Below are 27,116 nucleotides of genomic sequence, written 5' to 3' on the forward strand. Positions count from 1 at the left end.
GAGAGACTGCTCTGTCAGGAATAGAAAAGAGTTTCTAAACAACTTAGCCAAGGAGTAGGTGTAAACTTCTATTTTCTCTGGGTGGTGAAACGTTGGGTTTAATTTTATTTTACATTTGACTCAGGCTTCAGAAGGCATGAGAAGCACAATCTCCAATTTCAGGGTTGACCCTAGTTCTTCTAAAGCTGAGTGAAGGGGTAGGAAAGTGGGAGGTGACTAGGTAACTATGGGGATAAACACATCTTCATCTGGGACGATGATTCTGAGGACTACCATCACCCTGTTTCTGTGAGTGTCCTTTGTCCTTTAGTTGGAGACTAGTTCCATAATGGCCACCACACTTGAGAGGGAGGAGGAAGCCACAAGCGTCACTCCTTGGTGCCCTTCCCTGAAATGTAACAACAGCATGGAGAAGCAGTATGGCGTCATGGCTTGAGTGTGGGCCTGGGAGTCAGAAGGTCATGAGTTCTAATCCCAGCTCCACCGCTTGTCTGCTGTGTGATCTTGGGCAAGTCACTTCACTTCTCTGGACCCAAGTTACCTCATCTGGAAAATGGGGATTGAAACTGTGAGCCCTACATGGGGCAGGTACTGCATCCAACCCGATTTGCTTGTATGCACCCTAGAGCTTAGTATAGTGCCTGTTACATAGCGAGTGCTTAAAAATATTATTATTAAGTGTAAACACAATCAATCAAAGAGAAGGATTGGAGAGGAAGTAGAGGGGTGGTTTGGGAAGAAGGAGAACCTTGGCCATCTTAAGGAGAGAGGAAACTGGCTGGCGGGCCTGAAAAAACAGGACGCGATGAGAGCTTGTCCTGTGGACCCTGGGTTAATCATAAGGCACAAGGAGGGATCAGAGAGGGTCACCGGAGGTTCAAAGTCCAGCAGTCTAGAGAAGCAAGGCTCGAGAAGCAGCATGGCCTCGTGGCTAGAGAATGGGACAAGGATTCAGAAAGACCTGGGTTCTAATCCCAGCTCTGCCACTTGTCTGCTATGTGATCTTGGGCAAGTCACTTCACTTCTCTGAGCCTCAGTAACCTCATCTGGAAAATGGGCATTGAGACTGTGAGCCTCACGTGGGACAGGGACTGTGTCCAACCCGATTTGCTTGTACCCACCCCAGAGCTCAGTTCAGTGCCTGTCACATAGTAAGCGCTTAAAAAATGCCACTGTTAATATTATTATTATTACTGTTATCATTAAGGTTCCTGGGCCTGAGAGGGAAAAGAATACAAGCCTTAGGATGCCTGTAGGGAAGTATTAGATCAAGGGAAAGGCAGTTTAACCCTTATTAAAAATATATCAAATATAGTAGAGGTCCCAGATTTTGGTGTCTTTCCATTGTAAGGCCTAGGGAGAAGCTCCAGGTGCCAGGGAAATATGTAACCTCGGGAGGCGTGAGTGGGAATGCTTTGTCTAGCCCTGGGATGGAGTTGATAGGCTAGATTTCATGATTTCTTTGCCTTGGGGAACGCTATCAGCCATAGACTGGTGGCAGCTAGAAGGGCACAGGGACTTGGTGGGCAGTGAGTAGGGGACAGGGATTTGGGGACATTAATTCTTGAGGACTTCAATATTTACATAGATGTTCTTGCTGACCCTTCAGCTGCCCACCTTCTATCACTCCTCAACTCCAATTTTCCAGATGAGGTAACTGAGGCACAGAGAAGTGAAGTGACTTACCCAAGATCACATAGCAGACAAGTAGTGGAGCTGGGATTAGAACTCATGACCTTCTGACTCCCAGGCCCACACTCAAGCCTCCTACTCCACCCCACCTCACCCACTCACCCAGTTGGACACACATTCGATCTCGTCATCTCTAGCCACTGCACAATCTCTACCCTAATGAACCCTGAAATCCCTCTACCTGACCACAACCTCCTCGCTCTTCTTCTCTCCCACGTACCGCCTCCCCATTAATCTACTTTTCCACCACAGAGACCTCTGTTTTTTTTGACCCCATCCAATTTTCTCATTTCATCATGTCCCACTTAGCCTCCAAACCCCAACTACCTTCCCTTGATGACCAAATTGATGCCCTCAGTACCACCCCCTGTACTGAACTCAACTCACTTGCTTCCCTATCTCTTCATTGATCTTGTACCACTAACCCATAGCTCTGGAACACCTCCACAGTCTACCTCCTTCACTCCTGTGAATGAGCCACAGAACATTGCTGGCAGAAATCTAGATATCAGGTTGACTTCATCCACTTCAAGTTTATCCTTGTGTGCTTTAATTCTGCCAGCTCCTCTGCCTGGCAAAATTATTTCTTCACTCTTATTGACACCCATGCCCCTCACCCTCACCGGTTGTTCCAGACATTTAACTCCCTCCTCAAGCCCCCTGTCCCCCTCTTCCCCTATCCCTTGTCCCCAGTGACTTGACCACCTCCTTTATGAAGAAAATCGGCACTATCAGATGTGATCTCCCTAAAATCTCTCCTGTCGCTTACCAGTCCCGCCCCCATCCTGCCCCTTCTTCAACTCTCCCATCTTTCCCAGAAGTATCTCTAGAGGAGATCGCCTGCCCTTTCTCAAAATCCACCCCTCCACCTGCACATCCGATCCCATTTCTTTGCACCTTATCAAAATGCTCACCCCCTCCCTATCAACCATCTCCAACTGTTCACTCTCCAGTGGCTTCTTCCCCGCTGCTTGGAACCATGCCCATGTCTCCCCTATCCTAAAAAAAACCCTCTCTTGACTCCATGGTTCCCTCTAGTTACCGCCCCATCTCTCTCATACCATTCTTCTCCAAACCACTTGAGCAAGTTGTCTACGCCCACTGTCCCAAACCCCTCTCCTCTAATTCTTTCCTTGACCCCTTCCAATCTGACTTTCGTCCCTTTCGCTCCACAGAAACCGCCCTCTCAAAGGTCACCAATGATCTTCTTGCCAAAGCCAATAGCTCCTATTCTATCCTTACCCTCCTCAACCTCTCAGCTGCCTTTGACACTGTTGATGACCCCCTTCTGGAAATGTTATCCAACCTCAGCTTCACTGACACTGTCCTTTCCTGGTTCTCTTCTTATCTCTCTGGCCTCTCATTCTCAGTCTCTTTTGTGGGCTTCTCCTCTGCCTCCCACCCTCTATCTGTGGGGCTTCCCTCAAGGTTCAGTTCTGGGTCCTCTTCTATTCTCCATCTATACCCACTCCCTTGGAGAACTCATTCGCTCCCATGGCTTCAACTACCACTATGTGGATGATATCCAAATCTACATCTCCAGCCCTCATCACTCTCTCTCTCCTCTGTCTCACATTTCCTCTGCCTTCAAGACATCTCTACTTGGATGTCCTCCCATCACCTCAATCTTTACATGTCCAAAACTGAACTCGCTGTCCTCCTAACTTTCCCATTACTGTAGACGGCACCACCATTCTTCCTGTCTCACAAGGCCATAACCTTAGCATTATCCTTGACTCTTCTGTCATTCAACACACATATTCAGTCCATCACTAAATCCTGTTGGTTCCGCCTTCACAACATCACTAAAATCCACCCTTTCCTCTCCAACCAAACTGCTACCCCATTAATATACATACTTATCTTACCTGTCTTGAATACTGTATCAGCCTCCTTGCTGACCTCCAAGCCTCCTGTCTCTCTCCAATCCAGTCCACACTTCAATCTGCTGCCCAGGTCATTTTTCTACAGAAACAGTCAGGACATGTTTCCCCACTCCTGAAGAAACTCCATTGGTTGCCCATCTACCTCTGTATTAATAAAATCTCCTCACTTTTGCTTTTAAAACACTTAGTCACCTTGCCCCTTCCTATCTCACCTTGCTACTCTCCTACTACAACCCAGCCCCCACACTTCACTACTCTAATGCAAACTTTCTCACTGTACCTCAATCTCCTTTATCTTGCTGCCAACCGCTGGCCCACATCCTGCCTCTCTCCTGGAACGCCCTCCCTCCTCAAATCCAACAGAAATTACTCTTCCCCCTAGCAGAGCCTTATTTAAGGCACATCTCCTCCAAGAGGCTTTCCTTGACTAAACCCCTCCTTTCCTCTTCTCTCACTCCTTTCTGTCTCCCTGACTTGCTCCCTTTATTCATCCCCCCACCAGCCCCACAGCACTATGTGCCTATATGTAATATATTTATTTATATTAATGTCCGTCTCCCCCTCTAGAATGTCAGGTCATTGTGGGCAGGGAATATGTCCATTCATTCTTATATTGCACTCTCCCAAGCGCTTAGTACAGTGCTCTGTATACAGTAAGTGCTCATTAAATACTATTGAATGAATGAATGACTTGGTGTTCAGTGAGTACGGCACCCCTACCCTGCAGTTGAAGAACGAGAAATCTGCAGGGTTTCAGGACTCAGTGAAGACTGACCTGGGTCTCGGCACTCTTAAGGTTACTCTAGGGCTCTTTCGTCAGGGATTTACGGCAGAAAACCCCTGTATCGTCACAGAGACACAATACAGGGCTGGGAATGTCCAGGCTGGGGATGTGTTCATACTGGGCCAACATGTCACAGTTTAGCATGAGATAATTTTAATCCCATCCTCAGCACCCCAATGGATCCTGATTTATAGTAATTAATAATCATTATGGTATTTGTTAAGTGTTTACTATGCACCAGGCACTGTTCTAAGTGTTGAATAAAGACCATGGTATTTATTAAGCATTATGGCATAGGGACAGAGCATAGGCCTGGGAATCAGTAGGTTATGGGTTCTAATCCCAAATTCCATCACTTGTCTGCTGTGTGGCCTTGGGCAAATCACTTAACTTCTCTGTGCCTCAGTTACCTCATCTGTAAATTGAGGATAGGGACTGTGTCCAACTTGATTTGTTTGTATCCACCCCAGTGCTTAGTACAGTGCCTGGGACATAGTAAGCCCTTACCAAATACCATAATTATTATTATTATTACTAGATGCCAAGTACTGTTCTAAGCACTGGCGTAGATAAAAGTTACAACAGATTGGCCCTCCCTGTCACATGGAGCTCACAGTCTAACTAGTGATGAGGGAACTAAGGCAAAAAGAAGTTAAGTGACTTGCTTAAGGTCACACAACAGACAAGTGAAGGAGCCAGGAATAGAACCCAGGTTCTCTGACTCGCAGGCCCATGCGCTTTCCACTACGCTATGGTGCTTCCCTTCCATCTTATCCCAACCATCGCCTTTCTGACCCAAGTCAGTGTGGCGAAAACTTGGAGGGTAAGTGGAAGCTTCTAAAAAAGGCTGATTTAAAAGTCTGGGCCAAGTTTCCAAACGGACTCCAAAGTATACACGTTGAAGACCATTTGGAAACCGTCCACTGGAGCAACTGAATGACAAAATCAGATGCAGGTGGGCCTGTCTTTATTAGAATAGTAAATGAAAACCCTGAAATGAAGCCAGCACCAACAGAGCTACTTATAGCAGAAAGTGGCAGAGGCAACCTACTCTCACAGGAACAGCTTAGATTTGAAAAACAGACCTCACTGTCAGAAGAATTGCCCCCTTCAATTCATTAAAAATTACCACACTCCTTTCAAAGGAGGCTCAAACCAATATTTCTTAATGCTAGTTTCACATTAATTTCATGCCAATTATTGCATTACTTTTAGATGATAAATATTCAGTGCATAGATGAACCCAACAAGTTAGATTAATTTTCTGGCAGTACAAACAAAAACTTTCAATATTTTATATCACATAATTAAATGCTGTTGTTTCTGAACCAGATCTAGGGACATGCTAATTAATTGCTCGGAGAAGACAGCAGACATGTTCCACGGATTACATTATGAAGCAGATATTTATAAACACACACGCACATTGCTGGCAGATAGCATTTCCAGAAACGATCCTACCTGCAGAAATCGGGGGGTACCATGCCGTAGACATTTATCCTATCACAGAGCTCTAGAGCTATCGTCATTGTGAACCAACCGGTGCTGAGCCAAGTGTTGGATATCTTCCTGAAAGGAGACACAATTAGGTTTAGAGGGTGGCAAATTATTCATTAAATAAATGTATTTAATAACATTTGCATAGATCACATAGCAATGTGTGTGTGCTTGTGCCACTTATCTGCTGAGTGACCTTGGTCAAGTCCCTTCACTTCTCTGTGCCTCATCATCTGTAAAATGGAGATCGAGACTGAGCCCTGTGTGAGACAGGGACTGTGTCCAACCCAATTTGCTTGTAACCATCCCAGCACTTAGTAGAGTGCCTGGCATATAGTAAGTGCTTAACAAATTCCATTATTATTATTATTATTATTATTATAGAGCATGAGTGCAGATGCACAAGGAATTGTGGAATAAAATTAACTTGGGTAGGTAGGTTCTTAGTGCAATTTTATTGGGCTGTGATTGAAATGTATGTATTTAGCAGGCTAGCTCCATATATAAAGAGGTACATCACCACCTTCAAGTACTCCGATTGGTTTCGTGGCTCAGTGGAAAGAGCACGGGCTTTGGAGTCAGAGGTCATGGGTTTGAATCCCGGATCAGCCACTTGTCAGCTGTGTGACTTTGGGCAAGTCACTTAACTTCTCTGTGCCTCAGTTACCTCATCTGTAAAATGGGGATTAAGACTGTGAGGCCCACGTGGGACAACCTGATTCCCATGTGTCTACCCCAGCACTTAGAACAGTGCTAGGCACATAGTAAGCGCTTAACAAATACCAACATTATTATTATTATTATTATGACCAGCTGGGAAGCTAGGCCCTGGGAGCCCATATGACTACCTTATAAAGTCCTTTCCTTTCATAGAGGTCTGGACTGTTGCCATGTGAGGAAGGTAGCCAAGGAAGGTCCCAGGGAGCCAGGTGGGCAGCTGAGGTGAGGCCATCTTTCACTCTCTTTGTATCTCTCTCAATCAGTGTGTATCTCTGCCCCCAGAACTCTCTCTTCTCCCTCTGGGTCACTACCCTTCCAGGTCCCTCTCTGGCTCTCAATACGTGTCTGTCATGCCCAAATGAAGCCCTTATTTTAATGACTTCTAATTTATCCCCAGTAATTCAGGACCCAAGACTCTATTTTTCTTGAAATTTTAGAAATGGGCAAAATTTCTCCAGCTAATACCATGCTTGGCCACTAAGGACGAATTAAGTTCAATCTCTTGGCCTCCCCCGCTCTACAGCTGTGGCTGTTAATTTCAATTCTGCCTGGTCTACTCCCTGTATTTTTGCAGAAGCTGTGGTATGCCTCATTAGCCAGTCTCCAACACCTTATTCCCAAGGTCAGACCGTCTGTCTTTGTCTGGCCAAAGTGCCAGATGTGATGAGAATAAGTTACTGATGGAAAACCTTTTGTGCTTCCGAAATATGACTCCCTTTGCTCAGATAAAGCAAAGCTCATTTTAAGCTGTTGGTGCTATTCTCATTTTATACCGAAAGAAACCAAGGAGCTGAGAGAAATCTGGAGTCTTGGCCAAAGCCAAGGATGAAACAGTGGGCCTGGAGGAGTTGAACCCCTGGGTACCCATCTCCTGCTTCTATTTAACAAAGCAAGGTCTTCCAACTAAGCTTTCTGATCAGGTGCATCTTTTGCATTCTGTATTCTGACTAAGGGAATAAACAGGATTTATCTCCCATGCTCTCAAACTGCCTGCCAGGGATTTTTTTTCTAAGGGAGCAAACAAAGCCATTAACGTGGCCATTTTTATCCACACCAGCGAAGAGGACAGCGGTCTCTATAAATGTGTCCGCTGCTCTGAAATGGACTTCACCGACAGAATAGTTAACTCCGTGTTGCCAAACCCTCCGGAAAATAGTCAATAGTTCAGTCAAAGTCTGCTCCCCATGGCTGCGATGCCTCGGGGACCTCAAAGTTGTATCTCTTTTGGGGTAATGAAATGAAGACCCAGGGTGGATTCCCTAAGGGAGGACCAGCTCGCTTGTCTCTCTTTGCTTGTCGGTGTTACTGCGTGGGAGTGTTATTCTGTGTTACGGCTGGCGAGTCTGGGAGCTGTGTAGCAAAAACTCATTTATATGTCCCAGAGGAATTGATTTGGGGAGAAGGATGTGTTGGGCTTCCAGCCGAGCCCCGAGGGCCCTGCTTTTGGAGATCCTGAATCTTGGGAAGCTGCAGGTGTTTCCTGCTATATTAGATCCTTAAATAAAAACGCCGGGCTGGTTTGACTTGAGTTCTGCTGCCATTAGGTTGATTACGATAAGTTGTCTGAAGCAGCAATAGGAGGCGACATATATAAAGCCGGGTTCCTTGATTTAAAAAAATAAAGAAGGTGGAAAATGCAAATGGGAAAGAGTTGAAAGGTCCAACTTTGCTAGAGGTCTATTAAAAATTTTTTTCAGTCCCTCCAGATACTACTTTTTTGGGATCTTCTACGCTACAAATTGAGCTGCTTTGTGCTATCTTTCTGAAAGATTTGAACTCTTTTCTAACAAAGGAGTATCTACTGTTTTTAGTCTTTATCAGCTGTAATGAAAGAATATGAAGAGCTGTCATGTGCTTATTAGGGGAAATGATCAGATATTCTTTTAGATGATGAACTAACACACTGAGATGATATTTCTGTAGTGCACACTAAATTACAATTAAAGGCCTTTCTGCTCCACCAGAATCTCATTTATAATCTCTGTGGAAATACTCTTCCTGCAGTTATTTCATTTATGCTTCCTTTATCTAATTACTATGATATTGGTTCTGAATCATATTTTCCTAATGTACCCTTATTCAATTATAAAGTTATTTTCAAGAACCGTTACTTTAAAATGTCAAAGTATACCACTTGCAACCTATGCCATTTTTCAGACTCCTGATAATTTTTGAGCAGTTTCTTCTCCTCTGATAGTGGTGCGGATTTCTGTAAATCACAATACATCTAGTGACTCAGAAAATTAATGTCTTTTTCACTGAAGCTGTAAAATTAGGCTGTTTTCCCCTTTCTCCATACCATCGATATGGGATTTGCTGCTAGATTTCAATGAAACCGTAAATGAAATATGATCAGTCAGACCCCCACGACCTGGATTACGTGTTTGAAACAGCTCGAGAGTACTGTTTCCATTCAATATTCTGTTATCTGCCTGTTTATTTAAGAAAAAACAAGGACAATCTCCTCTCTACATCCAGCAGCACTCGATCAGCGACCTCCCCACGGCTTATCCACGTCCCTTTCCCACCGGCCCCCAGCTCTCACATTCCAACCTACTCACTGTACCTAATTCTCATCTCCCCTGCTGCAGACCTCTTGCTCCTCCACCACCCCATGCCCTTCCTAGAACTTCCTCCCCCTTTACATTCAGCAGGACCACTGCTCTTCACATCTTCAAAACTGTTCTAAAATCACATCTCCTCCAGGAGATAGCTCTATCCCAATTTAATATCTCATCTCCCCAACCTTATTTATATTCTATGACTTCCTCCTACCAATAATTAACTTTAAGGTCTCTATCCCTTGCTAGATTGTAAACTCCTTGAGGGAATGGACTGTGTCTGCTCTCCATCATTATCAGTGGTATTGTTAAGCGCTTACTATATGCAGAAGCACTGTAAAATATAACAGTGTTGGGAGACACGTTTCCTGCCCACAATGAGCTAACAGTCTAGAAGCGGTGACAGACATTGATATAAGTAATCATATTACATGATAATTATAATCTATGTATTCAGCATGATAATTAATAATTATGCATTATATAATATAAATAATTATATTACTTCTATTAGGTCTTAATGCAGGGCTCTACTCCCAGAAGGATTTCAAACACTGCTTTGTCCCACAACCCTTTGAGAAATCTACCTAGCTACCAGATATATCCCTAAGGGGTCTGAGTGAGACCTTCGACTCTCTCTGATGGGCAATGTGATCTTGTTACCCACAGGTCTAAGTCAGCAGCTTATTTTTCTAGTTTGCGATTTATGGGGAACTGTTGAGAAGCAGTCAGCGATAATGTGTATTTCTTCTGTCCATGGCCATGTTGCAGAGGCTTCCAGGAATTCTTAAGTGTCTATTATAATATAAAAAGTGGCATGGAGCTATACTTGTGGGAGAGGAAAAAAACAACAACCCCATTTTGTTTTTGCAAACTAGTAAAAAACTGAATTCAGATGCAGTGTCCTAATGGGAGGGTTAAATGTTGTGTTCACTTTTTGTTGTTTTTCTTCTTGTTTCCTCTTCATTGTATCCTGTGTGCAAAAGGCTTGGTTGGAAAAAGAGTAGAATCCACTAGTGGGAGGAGCTTTAAGTCAGGAAAGAACACTGGTGTGAGAGAAGCAGTATAATAATAACAATGATAATAATAATAATAATAACAATGGTGGTATTTGTTAAGCACTTACTATGTGCAAAGCACTGTTCTAAGCAAGCGCTGGGGGAATACAAGGTGATCAGATTGTCCCACGTGGGGCTCACAGTTTTCATCCCCATTTTACAGAGGAGGGAACTGAGGCACAGAGAAGTGAAGGCACTTGCCCAAAGTCACACAGCTGGCAAGTGGCGGAACTGGGATTAGAACCCATGACCTCTGACCCCCAAGCCCAGGCTCTTTCCACTGAGCCACGCTGCTTCTCTGTGTAGAAGCCTAGTGGGAAGAACATAAACCTGGGAGTCCAAGAACCTGGGTTTTAATCCTGGTTCTGCCACTTGCTGCTATATGACTTTGGGCAGGTCACAAATTCTGTGTGCCTCAGTTACCTCATCTGCAAAACAGGGATTAAGACTGTGAGCCATAAGTGAGACAGGAACTACATCCTACCTGATTAGCTTGTATATACCGTAACCCTAAGTACGATGCCTGGAACATAGTAAGTGCTTAACAATTATTAAAACAAAAAACAACCACAAAAAAGGTTCAGTTGGTGTCTTTCCCCAGCTGGTGGCTTCAGGGGCTTTCTCTCGACACTCTCCCACTCCGGGGTTTATTAACCAGCACTCAGCACCTCTGGACTGTAAGCCCCTTGTGGCCAGGGAACAGGTCTACCAAATTTGTGATACGGTACTCTCCCAAGCACTTAGTACAGCGCTCTGCACTCAGTAAGAACTCAAATTTGATTGATTGATTGTGCTGCACTCAACACCTAGTTTTCAAGGGAGAGGAATGAATGCTTAAGTCCCTGAGAAAACTGGAGAATTACTGGCCAATTTGGCATCCGTAATCACTGAATTTGCTTTCCCTTTTCTGACAGGGATTTTCTGGAACTTGGACCTATCCAGATAATTGCTACATCTCTCTCTGACCAGGACATGCCCCCCATCTTCATATCCGACAGACCTCCGCTCTCCCCATTTTCAAAGCCCTTCTGAAATCACACCTCCTCCAGACGGTCTTCCCCGATTAGCCGCTCACCTCGCCGCCTCACATCACTCCAGCCCTTCTGCGGCCGCCTCAGCGTCCTTACCTGTCCTTGCCCGTCTCCCGCTTGAAGAGATCGTCAAACTGGATCATCTTGTGTCGAGTGATCATGTAGACTTTCAGCTGAGGTAGTATCTGATTCATCAACCGCAGGTGATTATAGACCAACCCTTTCCCGTCTCTCCGCATGTAGCTCCCGGGGCCCCAGAAGATGAAGACGGTGCCCTGGCTCATGTTGAGCAGTTCGTGGCGGTGGCGCAGGACCCTCTGCATGCTGGAGTGGGCGATGACACGCAGGCTTGTCTTGTTGCCCACGTCTCTCCCGTACCCCCAGGTGGGCGCGTCGTTCATTCGAATCACACACTCGGCCTCGTCGATCTTGTCTCCCTGCTTGCTGCCCAGCAGGTGCCCCGAGCTGGTGACGAGGGCGCAACTCTGGCAGTGCATTTTCAGCGGCTGAAAACAAGCATTAGAAAGTTTTTTTTTAAAAAAATGATATTTGTTAAGCATTTATTATGTGCCGGGCACTGTTCTAAGAGCCGGGTAGATACAAGCTAATCAGGTTGGACAAAGTCTCTGCCCCACATGGGGCTCACAGTCTTATTCTTCATTTTACAGATGAGGTAACCGAGGCCCAGTATAGTGTTTTGCACCAGGTCACATAGCAGACAAATGGCAGAGATGGGATTAGAAGCCGGGTCCTTCTGACTCCCAGGCCCGTGCTCTAGCAATTAGGCCGTGCTGCTTTCACATTAATCCCAATGCTCCAGGTCCCCAGAGGCTGGTGGTCGATTGGAGGGGATGTGGGGGGCCCGGGCTCTCTGGCCTCCATGCCGCTCACCAGGACCCGAGGACATGGGCCTGCTTCTGGAGGAAACCAAGGGAGGCAATAGCCTCCTAGCACAATGTCAGAAGCAGTACTTGGGGAAACTGGGCTCTGTAAGGGGGACGTGATGGCCTATAGGTCAGAGGCCTCCCCACTGACCCCCAGAGAGATGTTTTTGGTTTGAGGGTTTCAACAGACTTCAGGGGACAAAACAGGATAACACTCCAAGTTTTTCTCCACCTCTGGGTGCTCAAAGATCTGAAGTCGGCCCTACTAGGGATTGAGAAATCTGAAGTCGGCTCTACTAGGGATTGAGAAATTTTCCTCTATTTTTGCTTCTGGTGCTATTAGGCAACACTTCATCTCCGTGGGGAGGGAATGTGACTGTTTATTGTTGTAATGTACTCTTCCAAGCTCTTAGTACAGTGCTCTGCACACAGTAAGTGCTCAGTAAATTTGACTGAATGAACGAATGTGACACTGGTGGAAGAAACAGATTGCTGCAATCTCTTTTGCAAAGCCCTACTACCTCACACACGTGGAGGATTGAGCTAGGCAGCACAGGGACACTGCTTGGCCTAGTGCAAAGAGAACAGCCCTGAAAATCGAAGAACTTGGGTTCTAATCCTGACTTGGCCATGTATCTGCTGTGTGACCTTGGGCAAATCCCTTCACTTCTCCAAGTCTCAGTCACTTCATCTGTAAAATGGGAACATAAACTCAGAAACGTCTACTGCAAATCCATTAGACACTCACTAGATACTTTAACTGAATGACACTTTTGGTCCAACCTCTCAGAATCCCCTGGGCTGCAAAGCTTCCTTCAGGGAGGGTGAGTGGCCAAGTGGTGTGATTCCCAGTTTGAGTGGCATTTGGAAGCCACCCAAGTCAGTTCAGAGTCATATTTCCTTAAATTTACACCTTGGTTTCCCTGTTAGATTGTAATCTTCTTGAAGACAAGGATTGTGTCTTTTAGCTCTACTGAAGTCTCCCCCAAATTTAGTGCAGTGCTGTGCCCGCAGTGAAAGATTGCTAAATCATCATCCTCATCATTAATGGCATTTATTGAGCATTTACTGTGTGCAGAGCACTGTTTTAAGTGCGTGGGAGAGCACAATAGAGTTGGTAGACACAATTCGTGCCCACGATGGGCTTACAGTCTAGAGGGAGAGGTAGTCATTAATATAAATGAATAATCTGTAACATATAATTTGTAGATAAGTGCATAAGTGCTAGATACAACTGACTGATGGCCAACAGTTCTGTTTTTGCCAGACTTTGCTCAGGTGAGGTTGCAGGAAGAGACCTTGTAACCTCACACAAGATGGTGAATGGGGGCAAGAAGAAGACTCTTGGCCTGACAAAGGAGATCTCTGTTCCAGGTTGGGGCCAGGAGAGGTGCGGCCGAGGTAGAACCCATGACCCTTTGCAGAAAAGAGGAAGGAAAGAAACCCTGTCCCCCAGGCATAGCTGCGGCCAAGTGGTTTGTCGTTTATCTGTAATTTATTTTCATGTCTGCCTCCAGCTGTAGGCAGGGTCTGTGTCTACCAACTCAGTCAATCATATTTATTGAGCCTTTACTGTGTGCAGAGCATGTATTGAACGCTTGGGAGAATACAACAGAGTTGGTAGACACGTTTCTTGGCCACAGTGAGCCTACATTGTATTGCACTTTCCCAAGCCTTAGTACAGTGCTCTGCTCACAGTAAGTGCCACTGGCTGACCGACTGATTGATTGATCGGTAGATGAGGAAAAAGGAATTGAGGGAGAAGAACTGATAGAAGTTGAAGGGAGGGAGAAAGGAGACTCGGGATCCATTCTTAGTGATCTGCTTTTGTCTTTCTCCTCTTCTTTTTTCTGTCTGTCCCAACTTTTGTTCACCCAGCTCCTCCCCCTTCCTCCTTCTCCATCCCACCATTTCCGAAGGAAGACCAGGAATTTATGGCTGATTGAGGTGTGAAATCACCAACCAGCATCTAATCGAAGTTTTCCTCCAATCAGACAAAGAACCCTCTGCTGTTCATTCCCATCTTCTCATTGCTATAATCTCACTCTAGCCAAGAAGGCAAGACATTGTATCTGAATAAAAACACATCGTGTCCTCTGGGAATAGACCAGGACCCAGCAGCGGTTATTGTTATATTTACGTTCGTGTTTCAAGAGCGCTCGTTAAAACTGAATTGGCTTGTTTTGTTTACTATTCAACTGCACACAATTGGCAGGACTGGGCCTTCCTGAGGTCGTATAGCCCAGCCCAGTGAGACTTGCACTGTTTTGGAATCGAGGCTCCGGGTACTGACCATTGCTCCATTGTTTCTTTTTCTTTCAACAGATATGCCAAAGTTGCTTCATTGGCTGTAACATGGGCATAGCATTATCTCCACCCACATGCCTCTCGGGATGGTGAGATAACATGCTTGTCAGCCAACATCAAATCACTGCCCTGTGCTAGGCACTAGAAAGGACATGGTGGTTTACGGAGGCATGGGCTGTTCTGTAACGAGCTCTTTTATCTGCCTAGTCAAACCCATTTCAAGAGAAGCTCCAGAATTGGACTGCCATTTTTCTGGGGTCCTTCTCTGATGGGGAGTCTATCCCTGGGTCATGGTGTGGGCAGGGGTAAACCATATAATAATAATAATAGTTGCTATTATTATGATGATGTTTGTTAAGCATTTACTATGTGCCAAGCGCTGTTCTAAGCACTGCTAATCAGGGTAGACACAGTCCCCGTCCCACATGGGGCTCACACTCTTAATCCCCAGTTTACAGATGAGGTATCTGAGGCACAGAAAAGTTAAGGGACTTGCCCAAGGTCACAAAGCAGATGTGGTGGAGGCTGGATTAGAATCCTTCTGACTCCCAGGCCTGTGCCTTTTCCTCTAAGCCACGCTGCATCTTTGTGGGTATGTTGGAGGTCATTCCAACTGCAGCGTGGCTTAGTGGAAAGAGCCCGGGTTTGGGAGTCAGAGGTAGTAGGTTCTAATCCTGGACCACCACATCAGCTGCATAAATCTGGGCAAGTCACTTTGCTGTGCCTCAGTTCCCTCATCTGTAAAATGGGAATTAAGTATGTGAGCCCCACGTGAGACAACCTGATTACCATATATTTACCCCAGTGCTTAGAACAGTGCTTGGCACATAGTAAGCGCTTAACAAATGCCATCATTATTATCATTATTTTTATTATGAGGCATTGGTGAGATGAGGGTCAGATCCAAAGTGCATCCATGGCTCTTTCCACTTCAGAAGGATTAGACTTTAACTCTTAATTACAAAATTAATAAAAATAATTATGGTACTTGTTAAGCTCTGATTATTTACCAAGCACTGTTCTATATGCTAGGCTAGATACAAGCTCATAAGGTTGGACACAGTCCCTGTTCCATATGGGACTCATGCTATCATCTCCATTTTACGGGTGAGGTAACTGAAGCACAGAGAAATGAAGTAATTGTCCAAGGTCACACAGCAGACATGTGGCGGAGCCAGGATTAGAAACCAGGTCCTTCTGACTCCCAGGCCTGTGCTCTACCTCCTGTTCATGGGAATTTTCGCAAAGCCTGTGGGTGGGTCTTGAGCCCTGTTGCCCTTTTTCGCCCATGTATTTACTAAGCCTGAAGCTGCAATGGGGGAATCCAATGGCAAACAAGGACCATGAAGGGGAGAAAATATTAAACCTTCTGATTTTTCTCTTCCTTACTGCTGAGGACTGGGTCTGGATGCATGGGCTGCTGTGGTTCCTGAAGAAGAACAGTGCTTGGCACATAGTAAGCGCTTAACAAATACCATCATTATAATAAGCGAGGGACATAAAGGGATGGAACAGTGCCTTGTGAACCCCACAAAAATCTCCCAGCAGGCCGGGGCCAGGCAGGTTTCAAGACATGTGCCATTCCCAAAAGGGTCTGGTTGGGCCATTCCCGGACACAACTTGGAAATGGATAATGCCAACGGGTCAGTGTTCAGTGGGCATTTTATTTCATTTCCTTTGGCCTGATTTCCACCCTGCAGAACTGCAGATTAACCTTCCTAAAGAAAAATTAAATTCACATGCTATCCGGAATCCCATAAAGTTATATTTATAACCTTCTTGGAACCCTCACTTTCTGAGCTGTTTTGCGGCTTTTCGGGAAACATTGTGTCAAAAGGGTAACATCCCAGTGCCATAAGGACTGCGCGGTACTCTGCATATAGACAGCCAGGGGCAGCTCTTTTCAAACAGAAGTGTCGTAAGAATGGTGAGGAAAGGACATTTAAGTGAAAACTACAGCAAGCATTGAAAACTGCAAACAACCAATGTGACAGCACAAAAAGGGACAGTTTTGTGTGTCATAAGAGTGAGAGGACCTGGATTCTAATTCTGGCTCCACCACTTTTCTGCTGTGGGTCCTTGGGCAAGTAATAATAGCAATTATAATTATGGTATTTGTTAATATCTTAGTATGAGCCAAGCACTGTACTACACTCTGGGGTAGATACAAGTTAATCAGGTTGGACACAGTCCCTGTCCTACACGGAGCTCACAGTCTCAGTCCCCACTTTCCAGATGAGGAAGCTGAGGTCCAGAGAAGTGAAGTGAATTGCCCAAAGTCACAGAGCAGATGTGATAGAGCCAGGATTAGAACCCAGGACTTCCTGATTCACAGGCCTGGGCTCTAGCCACTATGCCATGCTGCTTAAAGTACTTAACATCTCTGGGCCTCTGTTCTTCAACTGAAAATTGGGGATTGTGAGCCATGTGGGACAGGGACGGTGTCCAACCCAATTATGTTGTAAATACCTCAGGGCTTAGTACAGGGCTTGGCACAAAGTAACCTCTTAACAGATATTATTATTATTATTAATGATAATGAACAATAACTATAATTGAGGCATTAAGGGCTTACTATGTGCTAAGCACTGTACTGATTGCTGGGATAGATACAAGTTAATAAGGTTAGACATAGTCTCTATCCCATATGGGGCTCACAGATTAGAAGGAAAAATGAGTATTTAATCCCCATTTTACAGATGAGGCACCGGAGGCTCAGATAAATTGACTTGCCCAAGTTCATACTGCAGGCAATGGCTGACCTGGAAATAGAACCCAGTCCTCTGACTGCCAGGCCCATGCTCTTTCCACTAGGCCACACTGCTTCTCAATGCTATGCACACAACGAGGCTGGGGCTGTGGGTCTCACATTGACTTTTTCAGTCATACACATCCAGAGGTGAACGTCACCCACAGTGGTGCCTTCTTAAAGTACAAAAAACATCTCTCTCTCTCTCTGCCCCCTCATATAGAAACACACACACACATATGCATATACATATATGTAATACATATATACATAGGCATATATACATACACACACATCTACCACACACAGCCACCAGAGCAAGAATCCGAATGGCCACCAATCCAAGCCATCTCTGTCCGGAGTAGATCCGTAGGTCTTCCTTTAACCCGAGCTGAATTCGCGTGTCAGAACTGAGGAGAGCAAAGAAAATCAAATCCGGCTCCGTGCATTTCTTCGAGCGGTTTCTGCTGAACTCTCTAAACCCCGAACTATTGATTACCCACAGCTCCAACATCCATTGTTGGAACCGCACAGATGCATGAAACATGACAGAAAAAGAGATTGAAGCCTGAATTATGCTTTAAGTGCCTTTCGGTAAGTGGGGCCAATAAAATGACAATAGCTGCGGGAAACGTAATGTTACACTTTCCAGCCACTGAATGGAGCCTGTACCGAAGGCTGAATCACTCCCAATGAAGACGGCAATTGAATTCTTTTCCCTGCATTCAGAGTCCACGGATGATGTCTGAGGAGGCTGAATGATCCCAAATTAAACAATTGCTATGGACCTATTTCCAAGGAGCTCTATATGCCCAGCTTGGCTCGGGGCCATTCTCACTGTCACCTATGCAGCACTGTAATGTTTGTAAGTTCTTAATGATATGGGTAGAAATATCCCCGGTTCTGTGAGCTAAGGTTCCTAATGTCGTATTAACGGGTGCTTTCCTTTCACCATTCATGTGCCACATTGATGAATCATCAGCCACAGTGCAGGTAGGTGAGGTCGTTGCTCTGACACCCGGCTTGGGGAAGCAAGATAAAGTGTCAGTGAGGTTTAACGGGAATGCAGATAGCACCGGCGTGAACCCTGAGAGCTTGAAATAACCCCATGGAGTGGAGGCCAGACATTGCTCCTCTCAGTGGTCTCTTTGGATTCCTGGCCTAGTGAACCCCTATAAGCCCCTATTTCTTTTTACTGTCTTCCTTAGAGCTTTCCCATCCTTAGAAATCAAAGGCCTCATTGGCAACTGCGAGAAGCAGCGTGACTTAGTGGATGTATATGAGGGGGCAGAGAGAGAGAGAGAGACGTTCTTTGTACTCTAAGAAGGCACCACTGTGGGTGCCGTTCACCTCTGGATGTATGTGACTGAAAAAGTCAATGTGAGACCTACAGCCCCAGCCCCATTGCGTGCATAGCATTGAGAAGCAGTGTGGACCAGGCTCTAAACTCGACTCTGCCATTTGTCTGCTCTGAGACCTTGGGCAGTCTCTGCACCTCAGTTTCCTCATCTGTAAAATGGGGATTAAGACCACAAGCCCTATGTGGGACAGGGACTGTGTCCGATCTAATTAGCTTGTATCTACTCCAGCACTTAGTACACTGCCTGACACATTGTAGGTACTTAAGAAACAGCCTGGTCTAGTGGAGAGCAAAGGCTTGGGGGTCAGAAGGCATGGATTCTAATCCTGGCTCTGCTATGCATCTGCTATGTGACCTTGGGAAAGTCGCTTAACTTCTCTTTGCCTCAGTTACCTCATCTGTAAACCGTGAGCCCCATGTGGGACAGGAACTGTATTTAACCTGATTACCTTGTATAATAATAATAATTATGGTATTTGTTAAGCACTTACTATGTGCCAGTGCTGGGTTGGATATAAGCCAGTTGGGTTGGCCATAGTAACTGTAATGTAATGTAGGTATTTGTTAAGCGCTTACTATGTGCCAAGCACTGTTCTAAGCGCTGGGGTAGACACAAGGGAATCAAGTTGTCCCACGTGGGGCTCACAGTCTTAATCCCCATTTTACAGATGAGGTAACTGAGGCACCGAGAAGTTAAGTGACTTGCCCAAAGTCACACAGCTGACAAGTCCCATGTGTCCCACGTGAGGCTCACAGTCTCAATCCCCATTTTATAGATGAGGTAACTGAGGCCCAGAGAAGTGAAGTGACTTGCCCAAGGTCATACCGCAGACAAGTGGTGGAACTGGGATTAGAACCCATGACCTTCTGACTCCCAAGCCTGGGCTCTATCCACTATGCCATGCTGCTTATATCTACCCCAGCACTAAGAACAGTGCTTGGCACATAATAAGTGCTTAACAAATACCATATTTATTATTAATATTGTTACTACTAATAATAATGAAACAAAAGCAACAACCCTGCAACCCAGCAACAATTCGTCCCAAGAACTGCAATGCCAAGGGTCACCCATGTTCTTCTGCCTCACTGTCCTCCCGCAGCCTGCGGCCTCTCAAACGGACAGTTTCTCGTTACTTTGGCCAGTGGGTAAAGTGGAGGGCCTCCCGGGCCGGGATGCAATGCTGAATCACTTGGCCATGGGGAAAACTGAGACGGGAAAATAAGGAGCTGGAAACACGAGACGGGAAAATGAGGAGCCGGTCCTGAGAGTCTTCCAGCTGAAAAGGACAAGGAGATGGTCGTCTGCTTCAGAGCCCTCGCAGCTCCTTCTGCGGTCATGATGGAGGCGCGAGGCGTTTCCCGGGGATTAATAGCTGACGGGGAAGATGGCTCGAGGCACGACCAAGGACCATTAAGCCCAGCCACTTATTAATCCGTGGTAAATGCTCCAAGCCAAGGTTATTAGAGTTACTGTGAATTGAAAAATGCCCTGAAAAACCTACTGCCTGCTTGGGGAATTTCAACCACACCGAACAGCGTACCTTTAGGCTATTTCAGATGCAAAACCAGCCAATTATATTGCTAGAAGGGTACCTTAAGTTTCTGGGCATTTTCTGATACTATGCTGTGAGCACACATGCATACCCACAAAATATTTTACTTCATTTTTGGTATTATTTTCCATTTGGCAAACATCTATGGATCTCTCCCTTACTCATTAGGTCTCTCCCTTACTCATTAGGTCTCTCCCTTTTATTCATTCATTCTTCTCTTTCACTACAACCCAGCTCGCTTTGTTTCCCTCAAGATAACCTACTCACTGTAACTTGTTCTCATCTCCTCCTCACCTCATGCCATTCCTCCTGCTGGAATTCTCTCCCTCTTAAATACAGCAGTCCCCAGCTCTCCCCATCTTCAAATTCTGTTTGAAATCCCACCTCCTCCAGGAGGCTTTTTCCTATTAATTTTTCCTCTTCCCAGGTCATATCTTCCCATCTACCCAGCTACTTCAACACTCAATCACCTGTCTCATTTCAATATAAATAATTTTATATGCACCACTATATAAAGGCTTACACCCTCATTTTTTTTATGGTATTTGTTAAGCACCATATTAAATCCTGGAGTAGGTACAAGTTAAGTAGGTTGGATACAGTCCCTGTCCCACTTGGAGCTCACAGGCCAAGTAGGAGGGGCAACAGGTATTTAATCCCCATTTTACAGTTAAGTGAACTGAGGCACAGAGAAGTTAAGTGACTTGCCCTAGGTCACACAGTAAGCAATTTGTCAAGATTAGGATTAGAATCCAGGTTCTCTGACTGTCAGACCCATGCTCTTTCCACTAGGCCATGCTGCTTCTCCTTCTTCCTCCCGTCTATTTTGTGAATTTTGTGCTGCTCCGTCCGCTAGCTGCTGAGCTCTGTGAGGACAGAGATCATGCCTTCTAACTCTATTGTACTTTCCTCCTCTCTGTCCTGGTGTCATGAATCAACAATTCTGGACTTAACCTTTCCAACACTCTTCATGATTTGGTTAATGTTAGGGTGGCTGACATTGAGATTGGGGTGGGTATAATGATGACATAAATTCATATATTATCATTATTATTATTATTATAGTATTTGTTAAGCACTTACTATGTGCTAAGCACTGTTCTAATCCTGGTGTCATGAATCAACAATTCTGGACTTGACCTTTCCAACACTCTTCGCGATTTGGTTAATGTTAGGGTGGCTGACATTGAGGTTGGGGTGGGTATAATGAAGACATAAATTCATATATTATCATTATCATTATTATTATAATATTTGTTAAGCGCTTACTATGTGCTAAACACTGTTCTAATCCTGGTGTCATGAATCAACAATTCTGGACTTGACCTTTCCAACACTCTTTGTGATTTGGTTAATGTTAGGGTGGCTGACATTGAGGTTGGGGTGGGTATAATGATGACATAAATTAATATATTATTATTATTATAGCATTTAAGTGCTCACTATGTGCTAAGCACTGTTCTGAGTGCTGGGGTAGATAAAAGGTGCTCACATTCTTAATCCCCATTTTACAGATGAGGTAACTGAGGCACAGAGAAGTTAAGTGGCTTACCCAAGGTCACACAGCAGACAAATGGCGGAGCCAGATTAGAACCCATGTCTTCTGACTCCCAAGCCCGTACTCTTTCCACTATAAGGGAAGTAGCACCGTATAGTGGATAGAACACGGGCCTGGGAGTCAGAAGGTCATGGGTTCTAATACCAGCTCTGCCACTTGTCTGCTGTGTGACCTTGGGCAAGTCACTTCACTTCTCTGCGCTTCATTTACCTCAGCCACAGAATGGACATTAAGACTGTGAGCCCCATGTGACACAGGGACTACGTCCAACCCAATTTGTTTTGTATCCACCCCAAAGCTTAGTACAGTGCCTGGCACATAGTAAGGACTTAACAAATACCATTATTTTTATTATTATTATTATATAAGTCTGGGGTACTCAGACTATGTGCCGGGAAGATACTAGAAGGAGCGGGAAGATGGGATGGGACTGTTTCATATCACCTCACTCGCTCCTTACCTCACGGTACTGATCTCCTACCACGACCCAGCCCACACAATTCACTCCGCTAGAGCCAGTTTATTTGCTGTGCCCCGATCTCATCCATCTCACACTGTCCCCTTTCCCACATCCTCCCCATAGTCTGGAACTCTCTCTCACTCCATATAGGTCCTATCCCCACTCTTCCCACTTTCAAAGCATTCTTAAATGTTTCTACCAACTCAGAGAAGGAGCGTGGCTCAGTGGGAAGAGCCTGGGCTTGGGAGTCAGAAGTCATGGGTTCGAATCCTGGCTCTGCCACTTGTCAGCTGTGTGACTGTGGGCAAGTCACTTAACTTCTCTGGGCCTCAGTGACCTCACCTGTAAAATGGGGATGAAGACTGTGAGCCTCATGTGGGGCAACCTGATTACCCTGTAACTACCCCAGCGCTTAGAACAATGCTCTGCACATAGTAAGCACTTAACAAATAGCAACATTATTATTATTATATTGTACTCTCCCAAGCATTGCTTGTTGTTATATTCCAAGTACTTAGTACAGTGTTTCGCTCATAGAAAGCGCTCAATAGATAGGACTGAATGAATAAAAAGCATTTAGTAGAGTGCTCTGCAACAGTAATTGCTCAATAAATACCATTGATTGATTGAATATTAAGGTCACTTCTCCTCCAAAAGGTCTTCCTGATTATAGTTCTTTTCCCCGGCTCCCTCTCCCTTCTGCATTGTTTCTGCACTTGGATCTGTGACCTTTGGGGATTTGATATTCACCCTATTCTCAACCCCACAGAACTTATATTCATATCTTAAAATGATGTATTATCAATTATTTATGGATATTAATGTCTGTCTCCCTCTGGACTGAAAGCTTGTTGTGGGCAGGGAACTTATCTGCTAACTGTTGTTTTGTATTCTCTCAAGCACTTAGTACATGCTCTGCACACAGTAAGTGCTCAATAAATACCATTTATGTTAAGTAGCACAAGAGTGAAGGAAGAACACTTGAGAATCAGCATGGCCTAGTGGAAAGAGCATGAACCTGTGAGTCAGAGGACCTGGTTGTAATCCTGGCTCCTCCACTTGACTGCTCTGTGACCTTGGGCAAATCACTTCTCTGTTCCTCGGTTTCCTCATCTGTATAATGGAGATAAAGACAGTGAGCCCCACGTGAGACATGGACTGTGTCTAACCTGATTAGCTGTTTTGAGAAGCAGCATGGCTCAGTGGAAAGAGCATGGGCTTAGGAGTCAGATGTCATGGGTTCTAATCCTGGCTCTGCCACTTGTCAGCGGTGTGACTTTGGGTAAGGCACACCTCTTCTCGGTGCCTCAGTGACCTCATCTGTAAAATGGGGATTAAGACTGTGAGCCCCACGTGGGACAACCTGCATCTACACCAACGCTTAGAACAGTGCTCAGCACATAGTAAGCACTTATCAAATACCAACATTATTATTATTATTATTATTACCCCAGCATAGAGAAGCAGCACGGGCTAGTGGACAGAGCATGGGCTTGGGAGTCAGAAGGAAAATATAGCCTTCTGGTTTAGTTTCTCTAAGTGTCTCCATTCCTTTGATAAAATCCTGGATTTTATGAATTTGATAAAATTCATTGCTTTAGGGCTAGTTTCAATTCCTAATAATCCATCTGCCTTTCCGATGCCTGTCTGTTAAATCCAGCTCCACCACTTATCTGCTGGGTGACCTTGGGCAAGTCACTCCACTTCTCTGGGCCTCAGTTACCTTGTCTGTAAAATGGGGATTGAGACTGGAGCCCCATGAGGGACAGGGACCATGTCCCACCCGATTTGTTTGTATCCACCCCAGCACTTAGTACAGTGCTTGGCACATAGTAAGTGCTTAACAAATACCACAATTATTATTACTATTCATAGTACTAATAGTGCATTGCTGGCATATTGTAAGGACTTAACTAACACCATCACAAAATAAAAATCATACGGTATAGGTGATGGAATCAGGGCAGTTATTGGAAACAACAGAGAAGGACAATGGGACTGCAGCAAGAACAAAAGGACCCATCATTTCCAGAAAAGGCATAAACACCATGGACAAAAAAAGGCCGGGCATGTCAGGAAAGATTGAGCAGCCATTTCAGAGGGGTAAGGTGTCTCCAGAGGACACACACCTCAGGAATGCCGCTAATCCCCAGCAAAGTGATGTCAGGGGTGAGGAAACCCACCTGGGGGGTGAAACTGGGAAGGGCACAGGACACAGGAAGGGGGAAGGGGCTTGGGGGAATGGCAGTGAGATCTCTCGGGCTTGATCTTTTTCTCTACTGCTCAGGTGGGGTTGTGAGGCCTCCCAGGCCACTAGGTCGAAGGGAAGCACTGTCTGAGGGTGTCAGGGATGTGGAGGGCAGTGCTCTAATGCCTCTGTGGCTATAGGCAGCATTGCTTGGGCCTCTTTACCTCTCAGCTGGTTCTTTGGGTGGCTTGGGTGGGAGGGGAAGTAGGGATGGGGGGGAATCTCTTACAGGGAACCCGTAATGTTGTAACGGGGACGGGGGGCAGTTGTCGGAAACATTTAACCCTTGGTCTCACCTTTCCTTACTAAAAGAATCCTACCACCGGTAAACGTGGAGCCTCCTTTCATTCTCCTTGCTGGGTGCTTGGCTCAGGCCTACATCTGGCCCTTGGAACAGATTCCATTGTCCGGTCTCTGGCTCCGGAGTATCTGAAAGATCATTCCCCACTGAACTGGCAGAGCCAAATTTAGAATAAAGCAGAGCTTCTGCTTCAAAATCAAAGTCAAATTAAATTTGACTTTTATAAAACTTCAACAATGTCCTCTGAAACAGTTCTCTGAAGGCCACGGACTGGCTCTCTCCTAAAAATTCTGAATTACTTGGCATCGGGGAAGGAACCTCAGAGCATAATGTCCATCAGCTCGGTAATTAGATTGGGCAAGCTCTGGGAACTGCCTGCTAGTCTATAGCAAACACAGGTTCTATTAAATAGCTTTAGGTGTTTTGAGAATCTCTGCACTTTCAAACCTGATGTTTTCATGTAATTACCGGTCTTTATTAGCTGTCAATCGAAGTTCCATCTTGCATAGAGATGTCTTGGGTCCTGTCATTCTTATTAGTTGAGGCATCCCTGCAATTCACTAGAAAAATGTTATTTCTTTTTCAGGGTGTATGTCCCTCATTTCCCATTCAGTGATATGCCAATGAGTCATTACTAAGAAATACACTTTCTTCTTAGTAGGAATGAATTAATTGTGGTACTTAAATGCTTACTATGTGCCAAGCACTGTACTAAGTGCTGGGATGGATAGAAGATAATCGGGTCCACATAGGACTCAGTCTAAATAGGGGAGAGAACAGGTATTGAATCCCCAATTTTCAAATGAGGGAACTGAGGCACAGAGAAGTGAAGTGACTTGACCAAGGTCACAGAGAAGACCAGTAGTAGAGCTGGAATTAGAACCCAGGTCCTCTGACTCCCAGGCCTGCACTCTTTCCACTAGGTCATGTTGCGTCTGTAGTAATAATAGGAATGACATTTAGTGAACATTTACTTTGTGCAGAGCATTATACTGAATCCCGAGAAAAAATACTCAGGTGAAAATTAGACATGATCCCTGCCCTCAAAGAGTTCTTAGTCTAGTGGGTACCACCTCAAATCACCAGATACATCCCTTTAGGAAAATATAGCGTTCTGGTTTAGTTTCTCTAAGTGTCTCCATTCCTTTGATAAAATCCTGGTATTTATTGCTTTAGGGCTATTTTCAATTCCTAATGATCCATCTGCCTTTCTGATGCCTGTCTGTTAAAATAATTTTCAAATTTATTCTGAATGATATGCTCCCATGTTAGAAAACATGTACTGGATGGAGACAGGAGAGGGAAATGAATTACTTATCAGGAAGGACTAGTGGTCATATCACTGAATAAAAAATAAGGAATAAGGGACAAGGAAGAGTAATAAACCCCAAATCAATCAGAAAAGAGAAATAGCATTTCAGTGAATTTCAGGGAGGCATTAACCGATCTGAGTGATTGGACACAGGATATCCCCACGTAAAACCAGTCACAGAGAAGGAGAAAATTCACCTCAGGGGAACCCTTATTTTAGAGAAATCCAAATGCAAAATTTTGATGTGGGGCAAAGTCTTTGTTGGCTCCTCAAGAAAGAGAACCCAATGCTGAGATATAGAGTCCGAGGAAAGTGACCTTTGTAAAGCTCAAAATAAGACTTTTTCATGGAGTCACTCATAACAAGTCACATAGCAAATGTCTCCAGCCAAAAGAAAGTTGGAACTGGAGGACCTTTCTATCAGCAAGCTGAAAACCAGGAGGTAGAAAAAAAAAGCCTCCCTACAATTGGTCCATGATTTAGCTCAATGATTTCCAATTACACAAAATCGAGAAAGAACTCGGGCTTGGGAGTCAGAGGACGAGGGTTCTAATCCCACCTCTGCCACTTGTCTGCTGAGTGACCTTGGACAAGCCACTTAACTTCTCTGTGCCTCAGTTACCTTCTCTGTACAATGGGGATTAAGACTGTGAGCCCCAAGTGGGACAACCTGATTACCTTGTAATAATGCTGGTATTTGTTAAGTGCTTACTATGTGCAGAGAACTGTTCTAAGCGCTGGGGTAGATACAGGGTAATCAGGTTGTCCCACGTGAGGCTCACAGTTAATCCCCATTTTACAGATGAGGTAACTGAGGCACAGAGAAGTTAAGTGACTTGCCCATAGTCACACAGCTGACAAGTGGCAGAGCCAGAATTCAAACCCATGACCCCTGACTGCCAAGCCCGGGGTCTTTCCACTGAGCCATGCTGCTTCTACCTCAGTGCTTAGAACTGCGCTTGGCACATAGTAAGCACTTAACAAATACCATTGTTATTATTATTATTTCTCATTATTATTATTGTTATTATTTTTACTGTACTTGTTAAGTGCTTATTATGTGCCAAACACTGTTCTAAGTATTGATGTAGATACAAGGTAATCAGGTTGGACACAGTCCCCATCTCACATGGGGTTCATGCTTTTAATCTC

The 27,116-nt window shown here is 44.9% G+C and overlaps 1 protein-coding gene across 1 annotated transcript in view; it reads right to left on the reverse strand.

Annotated features, from left to right (window-relative positions):
- Positions 1-27,116, reverse strand: part of ST6GALNAC5 (ST6 N-acetylgalactosaminide alpha-2,6-sialyltransferase 5) — a 237,889-nt gene that overhangs the window by 28,702 nt on the left and 182,071 nt on the right. The window contains exons 3-4 of the mRNA XM_029062035.2: positions 11,326-11,735; positions 5,824-5,931 (exon numbers count right to left, since the gene is read on the reverse strand). Of these exons, the coding sequence (XP_028917868.1) occupies positions 5,824-5,931; positions 11,326-11,735 (518 nt within the window). The remainder of the gene's footprint in view (positions 1-5,823; positions 5,932-11,325; positions 11,736-27,116) is intronic.

The sequence above is a fragment of the Ornithorhynchus anatinus genome, chromosome 4 (genome assembly GCF_004115215.2).
Source record: "Ornithorhynchus anatinus isolate Pmale09 chromosome 4, mOrnAna1.pri.v4, whole genome shotgun sequence".
NCBI lineage: Eukaryota > Metazoa > Chordata > Mammalia > Monotremata > Ornithorhynchidae > Ornithorhynchus > Ornithorhynchus anatinus.